General features: G+C 38.8%; 1 protein-coding gene and 6 non-coding genes across 11 annotated transcripts; 1 reads left to right on the forward strand and 6 right to left on the reverse strand.

Moving 5' to 3' along the window:
* Positions 1–5: 5 nt before the first annotated feature.
* On the forward strand, positions 6–8,779 carry nudt5 (nudix (nucleoside diphosphate linked moiety X)-type motif 5). Of its 5 annotated transcripts, XM_011473674.4 has the most exons (9): positions 442–771; positions 3,636–3,703; positions 3,776–3,828; positions 4,674–4,781; positions 4,858–4,953; positions 5,118–5,219; positions 7,031–7,039; positions 7,116–7,169; positions 7,253–8,779. In XM_011473674.4, exons 1-9 carry the CDS (start codon positions 658–660, stop codon positions 7,360–7,362), a joined length of 714 nt encoding a protein of 237 aa, XP_011471976.1. In that variant the 5' UTR covers positions 442–657; the 3' UTR covers positions 7,363–8,779. The 5 variants fall into 5 exon arrangements, with proteins under 5 accessions (XP_078798100.1, XP_078798097.1, XP_078798101.1 ...); XM_078941974.1 differs by lacking the exons at positions 7,031–7,039; positions 7,116–7,169; positions 7,253–8,779 and adding an exon at positions 6–89 and having other exon boundaries at positions 698–771; positions 5,118–6,922; XM_078941971.1 differs by lacking the exons at positions 7,031–7,039; positions 7,116–7,169; positions 7,253–8,779 and adding an exon at positions 85–440 and having other exon boundaries at positions 698–771; positions 5,118–6,922.
* Positions 8,780–10,293: 1,514 nt separating this feature from the next.
* Positions 10,294–10,365, reverse strand: trnap-ugg (transfer RNA proline (anticodon UGG)). Its single transcript has one exon. It is a non-coding gene; the product is annotated as a tRNA-Pro (tRNA).
* Positions 10,366–12,567: 2,202 nt separating this feature from the next.
* Positions 12,568–12,639, reverse strand: trnap-ugg (transfer RNA proline (anticodon UGG)). Its single transcript has one exon. It is a non-coding gene; the product is annotated as a tRNA-Pro (tRNA).
* Positions 12,640–13,639: 1,000 nt separating this feature from the next.
* trnap-ugg (transfer RNA proline (anticodon UGG)) lies at positions 13,640–13,711 on the reverse strand. The gene has a single exon. It is a non-coding gene; the product is annotated as a tRNA-Pro (tRNA).
* Positions 13,712–15,037: 1,326 nt separating this feature from the next.
* trnap-ugg (transfer RNA proline (anticodon UGG)) lies at positions 15,038–15,109 on the reverse strand. Its single transcript has one exon. It is a non-coding gene; the product is annotated as a tRNA-Pro (tRNA).
* A 1,323-nt stretch (positions 15,110–16,432) lies between these two features.
* trnap-ugg (transfer RNA proline (anticodon UGG)) lies at positions 16,433–16,504 on the reverse strand. The gene has a single exon. It is a non-coding gene; the product is annotated as a tRNA-Pro (tRNA).
* A 2,720-nt stretch (positions 16,505–19,224) lies between these two features.
* On the reverse strand, positions 19,225–19,296 carry trnap-ugg (transfer RNA proline (anticodon UGG)). The gene has a single exon. It is a non-coding gene; the product is annotated as a tRNA-Pro (tRNA).
* Positions 19,297–19,452: the final 156 nt, after the last annotated feature.

A 19,452-nucleotide genomic window follows, 5' to 3' on the forward strand; every position in this document is an offset into this window, starting at 1 on the left:
CAATTTAAACAACACTACGCCACAGGCTGTTAACTTATTTCTATATGTGTTATTTAAAACGGGTTTAAAATCATAAAAAAATATTGACGGTATGTATTGTATGTATATTTGAGTTAATAGGAATTGTGTAAGAATTCTTGAGAGGGGACAGTCTTAGAAGGGACACGCCGGTCTGCAGTTCATATTCACGAAACGCAGGGCATAGATCGTTGATTGTAAAGACGTTTCACTTATTATTATTTTTGTTCCAAAAAACGTGGTACACATATGAATAATTACCAATTTATATTAAAGAACGTATAGCATATTATAATCACAAATTTAATACATTTTGGAAAAACAATAACAATAAAAATTGCTTTTCCACGACAACAGAAAGAGGTACGGAGTGAGCCGCCTTTTTATTTTTACTGTCTTCTCCCACTGGTTCCAGCTTTCACGTGAGTTTAGTTTCCAGATTTTCGGGTTTACTAAAATTTAAAACTCTTAGTCTTTGGGGATCTGGGGTCCCGAAAGCGTCTTGCTGTTGTTGCGCTGTCAGAACAGTTTGCACACGTTTTGTTGGCTTTTCTTTGGTTCTTGTTGTCTGTTAGCGCTGAGGTTGTGTGCTTGTAGCTTTGAGTTTTTGTGTGAGAGCTGGAGGAGCATCATGGCGCGATGTTTCTGAACTTTCTACCTTCTTATGTTCCCTCTTCAGTCGTCCAAACTGTAAAAATGAGTAATCCCGAAGAAACCAAAGGGACCACAACCCCACATGTCGTCAAAGAAGAGGTTGGTCTTTTGTTTGTTCCTGAAAAATGCATTTTGTTTGCTGCAGTTTCAAATATCTAACCACATTTTTTAACTTTGCTGAAGCTTTAAAGAGCTTTAAAGGTCTGTCACTTTCTGAAATCCCATTAAAATAAAATAAAGAATAAGTTTGCTAGTATTTTCAAGAGTTAATATGTCATGTTTAGTTGATCTTAAAGTATTTTATGTTTGTATTTTCACAGTTTAGGACAAGCTCAGTTAGAAACCCGTCTTTTTCTTTTGAATTTTACATAATTTTTATACATTTAATTTATAATAATAGACAAAATACATTTTATTTTATGCAAAACAAACTTATTAGAGTTATTTTTAGGAACAATGATGTTATAGTGATAATGTCAAAATATACTGATTATTTTACTTTAAAGTTAATTTTCTCCTGTTTAGGCCATCTGGGATTACCTTGTTGTGGTATTCTAAATCTAAGACAAAGGTTTCTGAAAGAATTAGTCCATTATAAACAGAATTATTGCTTTATTTTGCCTTAGAAAGATTAGTTTTTGTGGTTTAGATGTCTCCCACCCAAACAAACATGGATTGATTTTTACATCTGTAGGAACATTTTAAAGGTGAAAATTCTGTTTTTCACAAATTCTTGTGGCATAATTCTCATGATGAAGGACATAAATTATGAAAATTACAGTAAAAATGGCACTTTTGAGTATTTTTTTATTCAAATTATTGTGATTCAGGAGCATAAAAACAGCTACAGCCAGACACCAGCTCCATTCTGATGCATCCAGTCGTCGACGTCTAGATCCATGAAGCTCTTTGTTTTCCTGGTCAGAGCTGGAATCTGGCTCCAGACTGTACGGATGCATAGCTTCCATATTTATTTATCCTTTTTTGTTGCACCGCTAACGTTGGGTTGGGGGTGTGAGGGAGAAAGTGAAAACAAAGGGATGATGGGAAGGGGAGTCGGGCTTACTCGGAACCCATAGCTCAGATGGGAATTTCTAATAAACTACTGCCGCTCTGCAGAAAGGGGCTAAAAAGAATAATAATCATAATTAAAAGACCACTGGGGAGTAAGAACACTTTAACAGCAGATTAAACGATGATGGGAGGGGCACTTTTTCCCTGTTTTCTCATGAAGATGCTGCTATTACAAAACACGGGGGTAAAAAACATCTCATGTTGCCAGTAGATGGTCATTGATTACAGGGGTGTCGAACTCCAGGCCTGGAGGGCCGGCCGGCCTTCTGCCGGTTTTCCAGAAACTCTGCCTCACCTGCTGCTGGTTACCTGAATCAGGTGTGTTAAGCCAATACGGAACTTCAATGGCAGGTTGGTTGGAAAACATGTTGGACGCCGGCCCTTTATTCTGACACCCCTCAATTCAAACAGAGCGTACTGCTTTGTCGACGCACTGAAGAGAGGAACTTGGGGATGATGGGTAACTTGTTCTACAACTATCTGCAGCCAGTTTAGTTTGTGGAGTTGGCCATTTTTCTTAGCTTGTGGCTGTTTTGCACTATATTCTACAGCTTTGTCCTGTTCTGAGGCGTCAACCTTGATCGGGATAAACTTAGTGAGTCTTTAAAAGTCTAGTTTGATCAAGATGTTGGACACAGAACACACATAAATGTGTTTAGTCAATCATTTCCTTGGTGTAACAACATTTATAGGCATTAAACCTTCAACTGTTGGAAAGCCTGCTTTTGCTCTCACGGGATTCATATTTGGAATTATTTGTGGCTACGGTTAATATGTGGGTTCTACCTGTTATGCTATTCTTAAGCCTTTTATAGTAAACAAAATCCACATATATGATAGTATATTATATTTGGCACACAAAATAATACATTTTTTAATTAAATATTAGTTTCTCTCTTGATATATTTTCCTGCCAAGAAGTAAGACGACTCGATCTCTGAGGCTCCGCCTTTCTTTCCTTGTGGGTGGCGCCCATTTCATGACGTCATCCTACAGTCTGCCTCGGCGGACAAAGATGGATGTTCACATTGTTCATATAAAAGGAAAAGCGTTTTAGCCAATCACCGCTAGCTGCACAGAGAAAGTGGGTGTGTCTGTTAGTCTGGGGGCGGGGCTGGCAGCACAGATTCTTCTTGGAAGGGGCTGTTCCTCACTAAAAGCTCTAAAAATGATTTTGCATGATATAGACCCTTTAAACGTTGGATTTTACACCCAAAGAAACATTTTTTATTATTTTTTTCTATTTAAAAAAAAAAACACACATTGAATGCTTTTTTTATTTATTTCTATTCACCAAAACTTTGTTTTTTTATATTAGCTTCTTAAAATGTTATCAGAACTCTAATTTGCTTTATCGGTGGTACTTTTTTTGATTGTCAGGTGGATGGACTTAAAAAAAAACTTCAGTGTTCTTTGTTCTGGCCATAAGCGCTGAAAGTGAAATATTTTTGCTGATTTTAGCTGAATATAAAATCTATATATTTTTGATCTCACATAGAATATCAGAGCTTTTTTAAAATGTCCCACTCGGATCTTAGTTGCCTTTCAGGTAAAATTTTGCTGTTTTTATCCAAAAACAAAAAAACCTGTATGGTTTTCTAGGACGTTGTTTCTGAAGAGCGGCAGTAGTTCATGTAAAATTCAGTTGTGGGTGGAGCTGTAAATGTGGAGCGACCCCGCCCCCCCTTCCCCTCCCTATTGCTGAGAGCTCGGAGCTGGAAGTTTGTGACCCCCCTACATCACAAATAAGCCCTTTTTCCAACTGCTTTTTTTTGGTCTCCTCCTGATTCACAGCGAATCTGAATAAAGACATACACACAAATGCAATTTTAAGCTTACATTTCTCCGTCATTTGGTCTTTAAGTGACTTCATCCTCTTTCTGCTCCAGCTCATGGCATCAGGGAACTGGGTGAAGCTGGAGAAGACCACCTACATGGATCCAGCAGGAAACACAAGGTAGAATCCAAGCTTTAAGAAAGGGAAAAGCCATTTTAGCGCTTCTGCCCTTCATATATTTTCCTTTCCCAGAACATGGGAGACGGTGAAAAGGACCACACGGCAGAAGAACACAGAGGCAGACGGTAAACGCCTCTTTTGCTTTTGTTTGCGGCGTGACAGAGTTGTTTGGGGTTTAACGTCCAATTCAGCAGCGCCTAACAGAAGTGTCCGAATGAGCTGCTTTCTGTTGAACCAACCTGGCGACTGCTGCAGTCATTTAACAATTGACTCCCCACGATGCATCACTCTAATTCGACTGACGTTCGACCTGCTGAGCTGAAGAAACACAGGAAGTAGACTTTCAAAATAAACCTCTGCTGCACTTTCTGATGAAAGATTTTCCAAAAACCATGACATTGCAATAAGAACGTCCTTGAATGTTCCCCTTTGGGATGACGAGAAGTTATTTCCAGAGGTGGAAGAATTGAATATGCCTTACAAAAGTGGTTCCCAACCTTATTTTAAGCCACACACCAGTTTAAAATTAATCTTGTCTGTGTCCAATTTTAGATTTTTTTAGCTTTCGCTTTCCAGAAAATCTTTTTTTTTTTTCATTAAAACAGTCCAACATGAAGTCTATCTAAACATATTTTGAAAATGCCTGTAGGTATTTTACAGAAAATGAAGATTCAATAAACCAAAATTTGATGATTTTATTAGTGAAAATTCATTTAAGGCAAAAAAAAAAAATTGTGTTTTTTTTTAAAAGAACGCCATTTTTGCACTTTGACAACTCCGGTTTAGATTACCCCTCAAAGGCAAGTAGTCATAGTTTTTTTTTTTTAATGTTGATCCTTTGGTTTATTAACTCGTTGTTCCCCGTAAAACATATCCAGTCCATTTAAACTTCCTTTGTACTCCAGCTTTGGTGTGGGTCTCATAAGAATGTAGAAAACATTTCCCCTGAACCGTGACGGGCTCTCTGCAGGGGTGGGAATCATCGCCGTGCTGAAGCGGACTCTCCACAAAGACTGCATGGTGATGGTGAAGCAGTTCCGCCCTCCTCTGGGATGCTGCACCCTGGAGTTCCCTGCAGGTCAGACTCTGCTCCTCTGAGTTCACCGAGCAGTTTGAACTTTTGCAGCGTAATGTTTCTGTTCTGCTGCGATCAGGACTGATCGATGAAGGGGAAACTGCAGAGATGACGGCTCTGAGGGAGCTGAAGGAAGAAACTGGCTACAGAGGCGAAGTAGTGGGGGTCACTCCAGGTATCGTCACTGTGCCTTTGATTACATTAGCCGCCCCACTCAGTCGTATCTAATTAGCTGACTGTTGCAGGGCCTCGGTAAACACGGCAGAGCTTATCCTCTGTAAAAGCTCCTGATAGTTAAGTGTGTTTTGCTCTATTGATGAAGCCAGCGTTGTGTTGCAGTGACCTGCCTTGACCCCGGCCTGTCCAACTGCACAACTCAGATCGTGCTGGTCAACATCAACGGAGACGATGGGGAGAACATCCACCCGACACAGGAGCTGGGTGGGGGCCGCTGCTTTTTTCCATACTCACACGTTGCTGTTTTGAAGGTTCTATTTTACGTCTACGGCTGCATGGCATCAGGAAAATATGCGCGATAAAATAGTTTTCTGCTTTTAGTGTGCCGCTAACAATGATTTCCAGCTACGTTGATGTTGCGATAAGTTACGTATTTTCAAAATTTATAGTGCAAAATGTACATAAAGACTAAGAATAGAAGTAATCGTGAGAATAGTTGGTACGACTTATAAAAAGTTTTTCCCAATATTATTAAAATATTTGCCTCAGAGATGATAACAGAAAGTCCCAACTTGCATTGGGCTTCGCATGACTGTCTATTTATTTAGCTGCAGGGGGGCCCGAGGCTGGGTCTCCCTGTGCCGGTCCCCAGCCCGGATAAAATACAGGGTTGTGTCAGGAAGGGCATCCGGCGTAAAAATCTCTGCCAAACCACCTGTGCAGATCGGTGAAAACTGGTTTGCTGTGAGGATACATCTAATATATTGGTTGGATTCCTCTGTTTTGAAAACTCCAGCATTAAACCATAAACATGAAAGAATATCTAGGAGGCCCAAACAAATGGGGAAACAAACAAGGTGCAAGCCTTGCTGTTCCTGTCTATTTGCTTTTCCGTTATTTCTTGTTTCATCAAACTTGAGACAAATTTGGCACTAAATACACTTTATCTACTGCTAGATCACTTTTTTTAAGCTAAACACAAAAACAAGCACTTATTAATTTTTGGTTTAAAGTTTAAATGGGAAAGGCATAAATCATCCTTTTGTCTTTGAGAGTGGGCTGGTAAAATCCAGCCCACCGTATTTTTCTGATTACAAGTCGCTCCGGAGTGTAAGTCGCACCGGCCCAAAAATGCATCATAAATCATGGATCTCATGATCCCAGACATGGATCATGAGATCCTTCAGAGACTCTTCCAGTACGGTGGGGTTCACCGTCTACTGCAGGAGCTGCATCTCAATGACGGCGCTTTCAGCGGTACTTCCGTCTGTGTGTGACCCAGTTTGACGACCTGCTGTCCCGCATCAGTCAGAGGAAGGAAAAATTAAAAATGTATTCTCTATGGAAATAAGAAAAATCTTCACTACTCCCTCTAAAGTGCACTCGCCGTTTTGTAGTTCTGTCCAAATCTACAATTCCAAAATTGGTTCGAGAATATAGACCACAATGCATTGCGTTTGAACCATGTTTGTGTTTAAATGTGTGTTGTTTTATTTAAATAAACCAACATTTAGATCATCAGAACACACTGAATTTAAAGATAGCTGTCGTAATATGCCCGTATTGATACAACTTTCACTTCGTGAAATTGGTGATATCAAATTTCCTGTTTAAAAAAAGCATGGTGTTCGAATTGCTTTTAATTCCAAAATACAAGATAGTCCCGCGTGATATAGTTTTTTAGTACGTAGGAATTAGGGATGTAAATCGGACATTACCCGTGTTTGTTTTGGGTGCACTTCTTCTTCTGTGTTGCAAATACAGAGACACACATCTACAGTACCCTCTAGTGGTTGTTAGTGGGAACATACATTAATATTAGTCTAGATGCATTTGTCTTAAAATCACATATAAGTCGCTCCTGATTATAAGTCGCATCCCATTGCCAAATTATCCCAAAAAAATGCGACCTAAACTATAAAAACATGGTACATTTAAAAAAAATCAAAAAAAAAAAATCAAATAAGGTGATCCTCCATGCCATAAAACCATTTTTCTGTTCACATCAACATGTGCAATACATTTAAATGTCTGTAAAGCAGCTGGTGATCTCATTCTCTTGTTCTCTTCCACAGGAGACGGCGGTAAGAACGCTGCTTTAATTTACACATAGCTAATATTCTGTAATGTAAATTCTAAAAGAGGCCTTCTCTATTCCAGAGTTTGTTGAAGTTATCCTTTTACCGCTTGACGAAATCCAGACAAAGATTAACGGTGAGCTTTCCTGCTTTGAATTTTCTTTGAATTTGACTGTTTGAGAAAAAAAAACCCAAACCCCCCTGCTTTTCTTTCTATAGATCTGCTGCAGAAAGAGAAAATAATGGTGGATTCTAAAGTGTACATCTTTGCCATGGGGATGGCTCAAGCCTTCTTTAAACCCAGGGAACTGCCTGTTCTGAAACAGTGAAAGAGGAAAGAGCAATGGCCTCTGCTGACCACTGGAGTGTTCCAAGTCCTAATTACGAATCCATTTGTGTAGAAAAGTAAATGCTCTAAAAATGATTTCCGTGCCAACAGAGGGGAAATATAAAACTTAAACTTGCATTTTAAGTTTGTAGTCTGCTGGTTTTGAAGCTAAGAATGTTTAAACAATTATTTCTGTGCCAAAAGAGGAAAATTTCAACCGAAATTTGGTCGAATTTAAATCTGTATCACAAGTTTGCAGTGTTGTGGTTTCGAAGCGGACGAATGTTCAAAGCATTGTTTCCATGCCAACAGATGAAAAGTGAAATGGGGAATTTTTTTAATCCAAACTTAATTTAGTGCGGTGGCTTTGAAGCTAACTTATGTCCCAAAAAATGATTTTCGTGACAACAGAATGAAGAAAACTTTGATTTGTTTTGAAGCTGATGAACGTGAAAAACATTTAACAGATTTAAACAAAATTTTGGTTAAAACTAAAATGTAAATCTCACATTTGCAGAGTTAGAAGCTGACAAACGTGTAAACAATTATTTTAATGCCAACGGAGGAAGATTTAAAAGAGAAATTCGCTGAATTTAAGTTTGTATCATAAGTTTGTAGTCTTGTTGTATCGAAGGTAACGAACATTCAAAACGTTGTTTCAGCAGAGAAAGAGCTCAACATTACATGTGATTAACTGGACCAAGTTTAGTTTTCTTTGCCGTCAGTCTTCAACTGAGACATTATCTGTGCATTCCTTTGACTTTTTCTGTTGTTTAATGTTTACACTAATAAAAACTAATAGTTGACCCATTAGAAGTATTTTTCCTTTAAATATTCTGCTAATGTTGTTCATGAAATATACAAAACAAAAGCAAGCAGTATTTAGGTAAAGACATTTTAGTTTTCATTTGACTGTTACCTAGGCTTTATGATGAATGAAGAAAGTTACACGAAAAGAATAACTAGTTAAAGCAACGGTGAGTAAAGTACATTTACATTTAAGTAACTTTTGTTTTTGGAAAAAACAAAAAAGGTCAACACAAAGGGTAGTTTTTTTCTTTTGCTTACATTTTAGCCCTTTTGTATGCATATGTGGGATGTCGGGTTGTGAATTTCGACAGAAGCTGATTTGCTGTAAAAGCAGTTTTGTCCAACTGTATTCTGTCTTTTTTCTTGTTCTGTTGGAAAGTTCATGCAGTTTTCATCCTACATTTTAAGCTTACTTTGATTCATGAATTCTTAAGAAAACAATGAGCACATCTAAAACGATAAAAGTTGTCTTTTTCGAGTGCTGCTGATTTACTGTATTCAAAGTTAGAACTGCTGAGCTTTAAGCAACATGGTACAATGAACTTTCCTCCTGTTCTCCATGTAGTAACTAGAAAGTACTGACTGTTGAATAAAGTGTGCCTTTGGTTTAAAAGTTTGCATTTATTACAGAACTAATGGTCAATGTCGCTGGAAAACCTAAATCTGATGATGGAGTATTTTGTGACCTGTTGCGTTTTTCTGTCATGTCAAATGACACTCTCTTTTCCTGTCACACCCCTGGAGATCGATCCGTCCTCGTTGAGCACAATTCCAGGAGTAAATCAAGCTGACCTTGAAATGGAAATGGCTGATATAGCCGACCAAGATTGATGGGTGTCCAAATTCAAACGTCTGACAGCCGAGCTTGAAGACGTCACTCGCCAGAAAGCCCAGCTTGGCCAAAGCCACAAGTGGAGTGAAATTCAAAGCCTCCCAACACCCGAGAAACTTGTCTATGACACGTGGAATGCTCTTCCTGACAGCTATAGGAACATGAAAACCTATGCTTTTGGGGTATTTGGATCAACATACCTGTGCAAGCAGATATTTTCAAACATGAACTACATCAAATCAAAGTATCGCACCCGCCTCACAGATGACAGCTTGCAGTCCTGCGTGAAGATTAAAGTTACATCTTAAATGCCCGATGTTGAGAAGCTGACCAGTGATGTCCGAAAACAGAAGTCACATTAAGCGGGTAAGAACACAATCCTGTCATAGGCATATATTCAGTAACAAAGTTGCTTTTAAATAGTGATGTCTTATTTTGTCAGTATATATTTGGAATGACACTTAGGGACATTATTGTGTTTTGTTGTTCAGGTCTGAGGACAGCTGCGGTGGTTGCGTGTCAAAAGAGAAGAGGAGGCTCCTGCTTTTTTTTTTCTTCCGTGCACTGACTTGCTTGGCACAGAAATCAAACGTAACTTTTTTAATTTGATTTTTTATACTTTACCTTTTCAAAAGGCTGCTGTTTTCTTTTATAAAAGCAGGCTGCGTTTTATGGCACTCTGTTTAGTCCCCAGAGAAAGGGCACGTTATGCACCTTCCATTTTGTTGTTGTTTTTGTGCCTCAAAATAAAAATGACATCAAAAATCTGATTTCTTTATTGCATTTTTTAAATTTTATCAAAGGAATGAAACATAATTCATTAATATTGTTATCAAATTAAACTTGTAAAGCAGTCACGTGGCGCGTCATTCTCCGCAGAATGCACTGCAGGGCAAATTAACATTAAATCATGAATGCTAATTATGTATTTGTAGCCAACCTAGTCATTTTGATAGTAGGCTAATATAGCTAAATATTGCATGTGTTGCCTTCCTTATAAGGCTTAAATAGGGCTTTTAATATTTTGCGGGTCCAGACATTTTTGTTTTGTTTGTCCAATTTGGCTCTTTCAACAATTTGGGTTGCCGACCCCTCGGTCTTTGTCCAGTAATGTACATTTAGCCCCGGTCTTGTGGGATAATATCTCATTAGAGAGTAGTTTCACAGGTGTGCCTGGTATTGTGGTCAGTTATGGTAATTGCCATGTGCTGTTACTTAGATACAAAGAAATAATGGAGCACCTTGTCCTTTTGTTCAGATGTGGACAATTACCCATAATCTGTCTTGAAGGGGCTCGTCCGGGATTTGAACCCGGGACCTCTCGCACCCAAAGCGAGAATCATACCCCTAGACCAACAAGCAACAAATTTAAGAACGCAGAAAGATTTTTGACCAAACAGAAACATGTGACTGCACATGCACTATCCATTTAGTGATTTACGAGAACACTACATTTTTATCTTCATCATCATTATATTGACTCCATTCATTGTGTACTCTACCTGTCACCAAAGCTGGCTGGGATAGACTCCAGTAACCACTTGACCCTAAAAAGGAGTGGGAGGTTTTGGAAAAAATATCCCCTGCAACACAATCTCTAGACAAAATCATTTTTTCAAGGCAAAATAGAAGCATACTTTTGTCAAATCAAAGTTCAATTCTGACTGTCCCATCCAATTGTCATAGAAGAAATCCAGATGCATTATATCAGACAAGTCTCTATTAGAAATACATTGATTGAATTTTGAAATACAATGGAATTACTTGTTCTTTGTTCACTAGATTGGCATTGGGTGTGGTCTTTGGCCGCTAACACACATTTAGCTTGATTTTTGTGATAATATCTCATTAGAGAGTAGTTTCACAGGTGTGCCTGGTATTGTGGTCAGTTATGGTAATTGCCATGTGCTGTTACTTAGATACAAAGAAATAATGGAGCATCTTGTCCTTTTGTTCAGATGTGGACAATTACCCATAATCTGTCTTGAAGGGGCTCGTCCGGGATTTGAACCCGGGACCTCTCGCACCCAAAGCGAGAATCATACCCCTAGACCAGTGTTTTTCAACTGTTTCTGAGCCACGGCACACTTTAACCTTAAAAAAAATCCCGCGGCACACCAGCATCCAAAAATTTAAAAAAAGGAGAAACTCAGTCTGCATTGATCTACAGCCCCTCCCTCCACAGTCTCACATGCATTTTTGAGATAATTGTTGCAGAAAAAGCTGGAAACTGCAGCTGTTTTTTTCTAAAAGAAGCAATAAAAGTTAAGTTAGAAGATTTAAAAACAGTTTGAAGTGTGTTCGTTGGTTTCAAGACGTTTAACAACAGATCTCCCTGTGCGCTGTCACTCTCACAACCCAATGCATCATGGGAGATGTAGTAAATAAAACGGCCGGCGGAGATCGCTTTTCGGAGCTTTATTGTTTTGTTCACTTGTTCCACGGTCTGATACCGGACTCTGTGGAAAGCTACACCGCTAAAGACGAGTTTTAGCTGCTATTTTTGTTAGAACTGAGCGACTTTACGAGCTAAATCGGGACAAGGAAGTGAAGACTTTAACCACTTCTGATTGGTCAGACTGATGACATGTGATTAAGCCCCCCAAGAATGATTGGTGAAGACAGTTAAAGCGACGGGACTTTTCCAAAATACAGCCGGAGCTGCAGCTAAAGCGTTGTAACGTCATTCTTATCAAAATGTCTTTAATAAAATAAAATAAACGCAAAGAAAATGTATTTTACGATCTTTTATATTCCTAAGTCCTCAGTGTTTTATCAGGGCCTGTTTGGATGAACAGAGAGCTGAAATCCTGGAGATGGGAAATGTTGTTAAATCTGTTAATGAGGGCAATTTCTCACGGGACACTTGACCAGCGCCCACGGCACACTAGTGTGCCGCGGAACACTGGTTGAAAAACACTGCCCTAGACCAACAAGCCACATGTTATTGGATTTATGAACGCGGATGGATATCTGATTTTAAAAAAAGAAACGTGATTGCACATGCACTATCCATTTAGTAATTTAAGAGAACAATGCATCTTTATCTTCATCATCCTTATATTGACTTCATTCATTGTGTACTCTACCTGTCACCAAAGCTGGCTGGGATAGACTCCAGTAACCACTTGACCCTGAAAAGGAGTGGGAGGTTTAGGAAAGATTATCCCCAATAACACACACTCAGGACGAAATCATTGACACAGGACAGGAAAGAAGCATACTTTTGTCAAATCAAAGCTAAATTCGGACTATCCCATGCGATTGTCATAGCAGAAATCCAGACTGATAGGATCAGAAAAATCTCTATTAAAATTCCATTGATTGATTTCGGGATTCTAAAGGAATCACCTGTTCTTTGTTCACAAAGTGTGGTCTTTGGCTGCTAATGCCCATTTATCCCCAGTTTTGGGATGAAGTCTAATTAGGGAACAGTTTTACAGGTGTGCCTTGTTATGAGGCTAGTTAGTTTAATTGTCATGTACAGTTACTTATATCTAAATACACAACAGAAGACCATCTTTTTGTTTAGATGTGGTAAACAATCTACGGACAGTCTTGCAGGGGCTCGTCCAGGATTTGAACCCGGGACCTCTCGCACCCAAAGCGAGAATCATACCCCTAGACCAACGAGCCACATGTTATTGGATTTATGAACGCGGATGGACATCTGATTAAAAAAAAAGAAACGTGATTGCACATGCACTATCCATTTAGTAATTTAAGAGAACAATGCATCTTTATCTTCATCATCCTTATATTGACTCCATTCATTGTGTACTCTACCTGTCACCAAAGCTGGCTGGGATAGACTCCAGTAACCACTTGACCCTGAAAAGGAGTGGGAGGTTTAGGAAAGATTATCCCCAATAACACACACTCAGGACGAAATCATTGACACAGGACAGGAAAGAAGCATACTTTTGTCAAATCAAAGTTAAATTCGGACTAACCCATGCGATTGTCATAGCAGAAATCCAGACTGATAGGATCAGAAAAAGCTTTATTGGATTTATGAACGCGGATGGATATCTGATTAAAAAAAAAGAAACGTGATTGCACATGCACTATCCATTTAGTAATTTAAGAGAACAATGCATCTTTATCTTCATCATCCTTATATTGACTTCATTCATTGTGTACTCTACCTGTCACCAAAGCTGGCTGGGATAGACTCCAGTAACCACTTGACCCTGAAAAGGAGTGGGAGGTTTTGGAAAAAATATCCTCTGCAACACAATCTTTAGACAAAATCATTTTTTCAAGGCAAAATAGAAGCATACTTTTGTCAAATCAAAGCTCAATTCTGACTGTCCCATCCAATTGTCATAGAAGAAATCCAGATGCATTATATCAGACAAGTCTCTATTAAAAATACATTGATTGAATTTTGAAATACAATGGAATTACTTGTTCTTTGTTCACTAGATTGGCATTGGGCGTGGTCTTTGGCCGCTAACACACATTTGGCTTGATTTTTGTGATAATATCTCATTAGCTAGTAGTTTCACAGGTGTGCCTGGTATTGTGGTCAGTTATGGTAATTGCCATGTGCTGTTACATAGATACAAAGAAATAATGGAGCATCTTGTCCTTTTGTTCAGATGTGGACAATTCCACATAATCTGTCTTGAAGGAGCTCGTCCGGGTTTTGAACCCGGGACCTCTCGCACCCAAAGCGAGAATCATACCCCTAGACCAACGAGCCACATGTTATTGGATTTATGAACGTGGTTGGATATCTGATCAAAAAAAAAGAAATGTGATTGCACATGCACTATCCATTTAGTAATTTAAGAGAACAATGCATCTTTATCTTCATCATCCTTATATTGACTTCATTCATTGTGTACTCTACCTGTCACAGAATCTGGCTGGGATAGACTCCAGTAACCACTTGACCCTGAAAAGGGGGGGGAAGTTTAGGAAAGATTATCCCCAATAACACACACTCAGGACGAAATCATTGACACAGGACAGGAAAGAAGCATACTTTTGTCAAATCAAAGCTAAATTCGGACTATCCCATGCGATTGTCATAGCAGAAATCCAGACTGATAGGATCAGAAAAAGCTTTATTAAAATTCCATTGTTTGATTTCGGCATTCTAATGGAATTACTTGTTCTTTGTTCACAAAGTGTGGTCTTTGGCTGCTAATGCCCATTTATCCCCAGTTTTGGGATGAAATCTAATTAGGGAACAGTTTTACAGGTGTGTCTTGTTATGAGGCTGGTTAGTGTAATTGTCATGTACAGTTACTTATATCCAAATACACAACTGAACACCATCTTTTTGTTTAGATGTGGTAAACAATCTACGGACAGTCTTGCAGGGGCTCGTCCAGGATTTCAACCCGGGACCTCTTGCACCCTAAGCGAGTATCATACCCCTAGACCAACAAGCAACAAATTTAAGAATGCAGAAAGATTTTTGACCAAACAGAAACATGTGACTGCACATGCACTATCCATATAGTGATTTACGAGAACACTACATTTTTATCTTCATCATCATCATATTGACTCCATTCATTGTGTACTCTACCTGTCACCAAAGCTGGCTGGGATAGACTCCAGTAACCACTTGACCCTAAAAAAGGAGTGGGAGGTTTTGGAAAAAATATCCCCTGCAACACAATCTCTAGACAAAATCATTTTTTCAAGGCAAAATAGAAGCATACTTTTGTCAAATCAAAGCTCAATTCTGACTGTCCCATCCAATTGTCATAGAAGAAATCCAGATGCATTATATCAGACAAGTCTCTATTAAAAATACATTGATTGAATTTTGAAATACAATGGAATTACTTGTTCTTTGTTCACTTGATTGGCATTGGGTGTGGTCTTTGGCCGCTAACACACATTTGGCTTGATTTTTGTGATAATATCTCATTAGTTAGTAGTTTCACAGGTGTGCCTGGTATTGTGGTCAGTTATGGTAATTGCCATGTGCTGTTACATAGATACAAAGAAATAATGGATCATCTTGTCCTTTTGTTCAGATGTGGACAATTACCCATAATCTGTCTTGAAGGGGCTCGTCCGGGATTTGAACCCGGGACCTCTCGCACCCAAAGCGAGAATCATACCCCTAGACCAACGAGCCACATGTTATTGGATTTATGAACGCGGATGGATATCTGATTTTAAAAAAAGAAATGTGATTGCACATGCACTATCCATTTAGTAATTTAAGAGAACAATGCATCTTTATCTTCATCATCCTTATATTGACTTCATTCATTGTGTACTCTACCTGTCACCAAAGCTGGCTGGGATAGACTCCAGTAACCACTTGACCCTGAAAAGGAGTGGGAGGTTTAGGAAAGATTATCCCCAATAACACACACTCAGGACGAAATCATTGACACAGGACAGGAAAGAAGCATACTTTTGTCAAATCAAAGCTAAATTCGGACTATCCCATGCGATTGTCATAGCAGAAATCCAGACTGATAGGATCAGAAAAATCTCTTAAAATTCCATTGTTTGATTTCGGGATTCTAAAGGAATCACCTGTTCTTTGTTTACAAAGTGTGGTCTTTGGCTGCTAATGCCCATTTATCCCCAGTTTTGGGATGAAATCTAATTAGGGAACAGTTTTACAGGTGTGCCTTGATATGAGGATAGTTAGTGTAATTGTCATGTACAGTTACTTATATCCAAATACACAACTGAAGACCATCTTTTTGTTTAGATGTGGTAAACAATCTACGGACAGTCTTGCAGGGGCTCGTCCAGGATTTCAACCCGGGACCTCTTGCCCCCTAAACGAGTATCATACCCCTAGACCAACAAGCAACAAATTTAAGAACGCAGAAAGATTTTTGACCAAACAGAAACATGTGACTGCACATGCACTATCCATTTAGTGATTTACGAGAACACTACATTTTTATCTTCATCATCATCATATTGACTCCATTCATTGTGTACTCTACCTGTCACCAAAGCTGGCTGGGATAGACTCCAGTAACCACTTGACCCTGAAAAGGAGTGGGAGGTTTTGGAAAAAATATCCTCTGCAACACAATCTCTAGACAAAATCATTTTTTCAAGGCAAAATAGAAGCATACTTTTGTCAAATCAAAGCTCAATTCTGACTGTCCCATCCAATTGTCATAGAAGAAATCCAGATGCATTATATCAGACAAGTCTCTATTAAAAATACATTGATTGAATTTTGAAATACAATGGAATTACTTGTTCTTTGTTCACTAGATTGGCATTGGGTGTGGTCTTTGGCCGCTAACACACATTTAGCTTGATTTTTGTGATAATATCTCATTAGCGAGTAGTTTCACAGGTGTGCCTGGTATTGTGGTCAGTTATGGTAATTGCCATGTGCTGTTACTTAGATACAAAGAAATAATGGAACACCTTGTCCTTTTGTTCAGATGTGGACAATTACCCATAATCTGTCTTGAAGGGGCTCGTCTGGGATTTGAACCCGGGACCTCTCGCACCCAAAGCGAGAATCATACCCCTAGACCAACGAGCCACATGTTATTGGATTTATGAACGCGGATGGATATCTGATTTTAAAAAAAGAAATGTGATTGCACATGCACTATCCATTTAGTAATTTAAGAGAACAATGCATCTTTATCTTCATCATCCTTATATTGACTTCATTCATTGTGTACTCTACCTGTCACCAAAGCTGGCTGGGATAGACTCCAGTAACCACTTGACCCTGAAAAGGAGTGGGAGGTTTAGGAAAGATTATCCCCAATAACACACACTCAGGACGAAATCATTGACACAGGACAGGAAAGAAGCATACTTTTGTCAAATCAAAGCTAAATCCGGACTATCCCATGCGATTGTCATAGCAGAAATCCAGACTGATAGGATCAGAAAAATCTCTATTAAAATTCCATTGTTTGATTTCGGCATTCTAATGGAATTACTTGTTCTTTGTTCACAAAGTGTGGTCTTTGGCTGCTAATGCCCATTTATCCCCAGTTTTGGGATGAAATCTAATTAGGGAACAGTTTTACAGGTGTGTCTTGTTATGAGGCTGGTTAGTGTAATTGTCATGTACAGTTACTCATATCCAAATACACAACTGAAGACCATCTTTTTGTTTAGATGTGGTAAACAATCTACGGACAGTGTTGCAGGGGCTCGTCCAGGATTTCAACCCGGGACCTCTTGCACCCTAAGCGAGTATCATACCCCTAGACCAACAAGCAACAAATTTAAGAACGCAGAAAGATTTTTGACCAAACAGAAACATGTGACTGCACATGCACTATCCATTTAGTGATTTACGAGAACACTACATTTTTATCTTCATCATCATCATATTGACTCCATTCATTGTGTACTCTACCTGTCACCAAAGCTGGCTGGGATAGACTTCAGTAACCACTTGACCCTGAAAAGGAGTGGGAGGTTTTGGAAAAATTATCCCCTGCAACACAAACTCTAGACAAAATCATTTTTTCAAGGCAAAATAGAAGCATACTTTTGTCAAATCAAAGCTCAATTCTGACTGTCCCATCCAATTGTCATAGAAGAAATCCAGATGCATTATATCAGACAAGTCTCTATTAAAAATACATTGATTGAATTTTGAAATACAATGGAATTACTTGTTTTTTGTTCACTAGATTGGCATTGGGCGTGGTCTTTGGCCGCTAACACACATTTAGCTTGATTTTTGTGATAATATCTCATTAGAGAGTAGTTTCACAGGTGTGCCTGGTATTGTGGTCAGTTATGGTAATTGCCATGTGCTGTTACTTAGATACAAAGAAATAATGGAGCACCTTGTCCTTTTGTTCAAATGTGGACAATTACCCATAATCTGTCTTGAAGGGCCTCGTCCAGGATTTGAACCCGGGACCTCTCGCACCCAAAGCGAGAATCATACCCCTAGACCAACGAGCAACATGTTATTGGATTTATGAACGCGGATGGATATCTGATTTAAAAAAAAGAAATGTGATTGCACATGCACTATCCATTTAGTAATTTAAGAGAACAATGCATCTTTATCTTCATCATCCTTATATTGACTTCATTCATTGTGTACTCTACCTGTCACCAAAGCTGGCTGGGATAGACTCCAGTAACCACTTGACCCTGAAAAGGAGTGGGAGGTTTAGGAAAGATTATCCCCAATAACACACACTCAGGACGAAATCATTGACACAGGACAGGAAAGAAGCATACTTTTGTCAAATCAAAGCTAAATTCGGACTATCCCATGCGATTGTCATAGCAGAAATCCAGACTGATAGGATCAGAAAAATCTCTTAAAATTCCATTGTTTGATTTCGGGATTCTAAAGGAATCACCTGTTCTTTGTTTACAAAGTGTGGTCTTTGGCTGCTAATGCCCATTTATCCCCAGTTTTGGGATGAAATCTAATTAGGGAACAGTTTTACAGGTGTGCCTTGATATGAGGATAGTTAGTGTAATTGTCATGTACAGTTACTTATATCCAAATACACAACTGAAGACCATCTTTTTGTTTAGATGTGGTAAACAATCTACGGACAGTCTTGCAGGGGCTCGTCCATGATTTCAACCCGGGACCTCTTGCCCCCTAAACGAGTATCATACCCCTAGACCAACAAGCAACAAATTTAAGAACGCAGAAAGATTTTTGACCAAACAGAAACATGTGACTGCACATGCACTATCCATTTAGTGATTTACGAGAACACTACATTTTTATCTTCATCATCATCATATTGACTCCATTCATTGTGTACTCTACCTGTCACCAAAGCTGGCTGGGATAGACTCCAGTAACCACTTGACCCTGAAAAGGAGTGGGAGGTTTTGGAAAAAATATCCTCTGCAACACAATCTCTAGACAAAATCATTTTTTCAAGGCAAAATAGAAGCATACTTTTGTCAAATCAAAGCTCAATTCTGACTGTCCCATCCAATTGTCATAGAAGAAATCCAGATGCATTATATCAGACAAGTCTCTATTAAAAATACATTGATTGAATTTTGAAATACAATGGAATTACTTGTTCTTTGTTCACTAGATTGGCATTGGGTGTGGTCTTTGGCCGCTAACACACATTTAGCTTGATTTTTGTGATAATATCTCATTAGCGAGTAGTTTCACAGGTGTGCCTGGTATTGTGGTCAGTTATGGTAATTGCCATGTGCTGTTACTTAGATACAAAGAAATAATGGAACACCTTGTCCTTTTGTTCAGATGTGGACAATTACCCATAATCTGTCTTGAAGGGGCTCGTCTGGGATTTGAACCCGGGACCTCTCGCACCCAAAGCGAGAATCATACCCCTAGACCAACGAGCCACATGTTATTGGATTTATGAACGCGGATGGATATCTGATTTTAAAAAAAGAAATGTGATTGCACATGCACTATCCATTTAGTAATTTAAGAGAACAATGCATCTTTATCTTCATCATCCTTATATTGACTTCATTCATTGTGTACTCTACCTGTCA

The sequence above is a fragment of the Oryzias latipes genome, chromosome 23 (genome assembly GCF_053564925.1).
Source record: "Oryzias latipes strain Hd-rR chromosome 23, Olatipes_Hd-rR_3.1".
NCBI classification, from domain to species: domain Eukaryota; kingdom Metazoa; phylum Chordata; class Actinopteri; order Beloniformes; family Adrianichthyidae; genus Oryzias; species Oryzias latipes.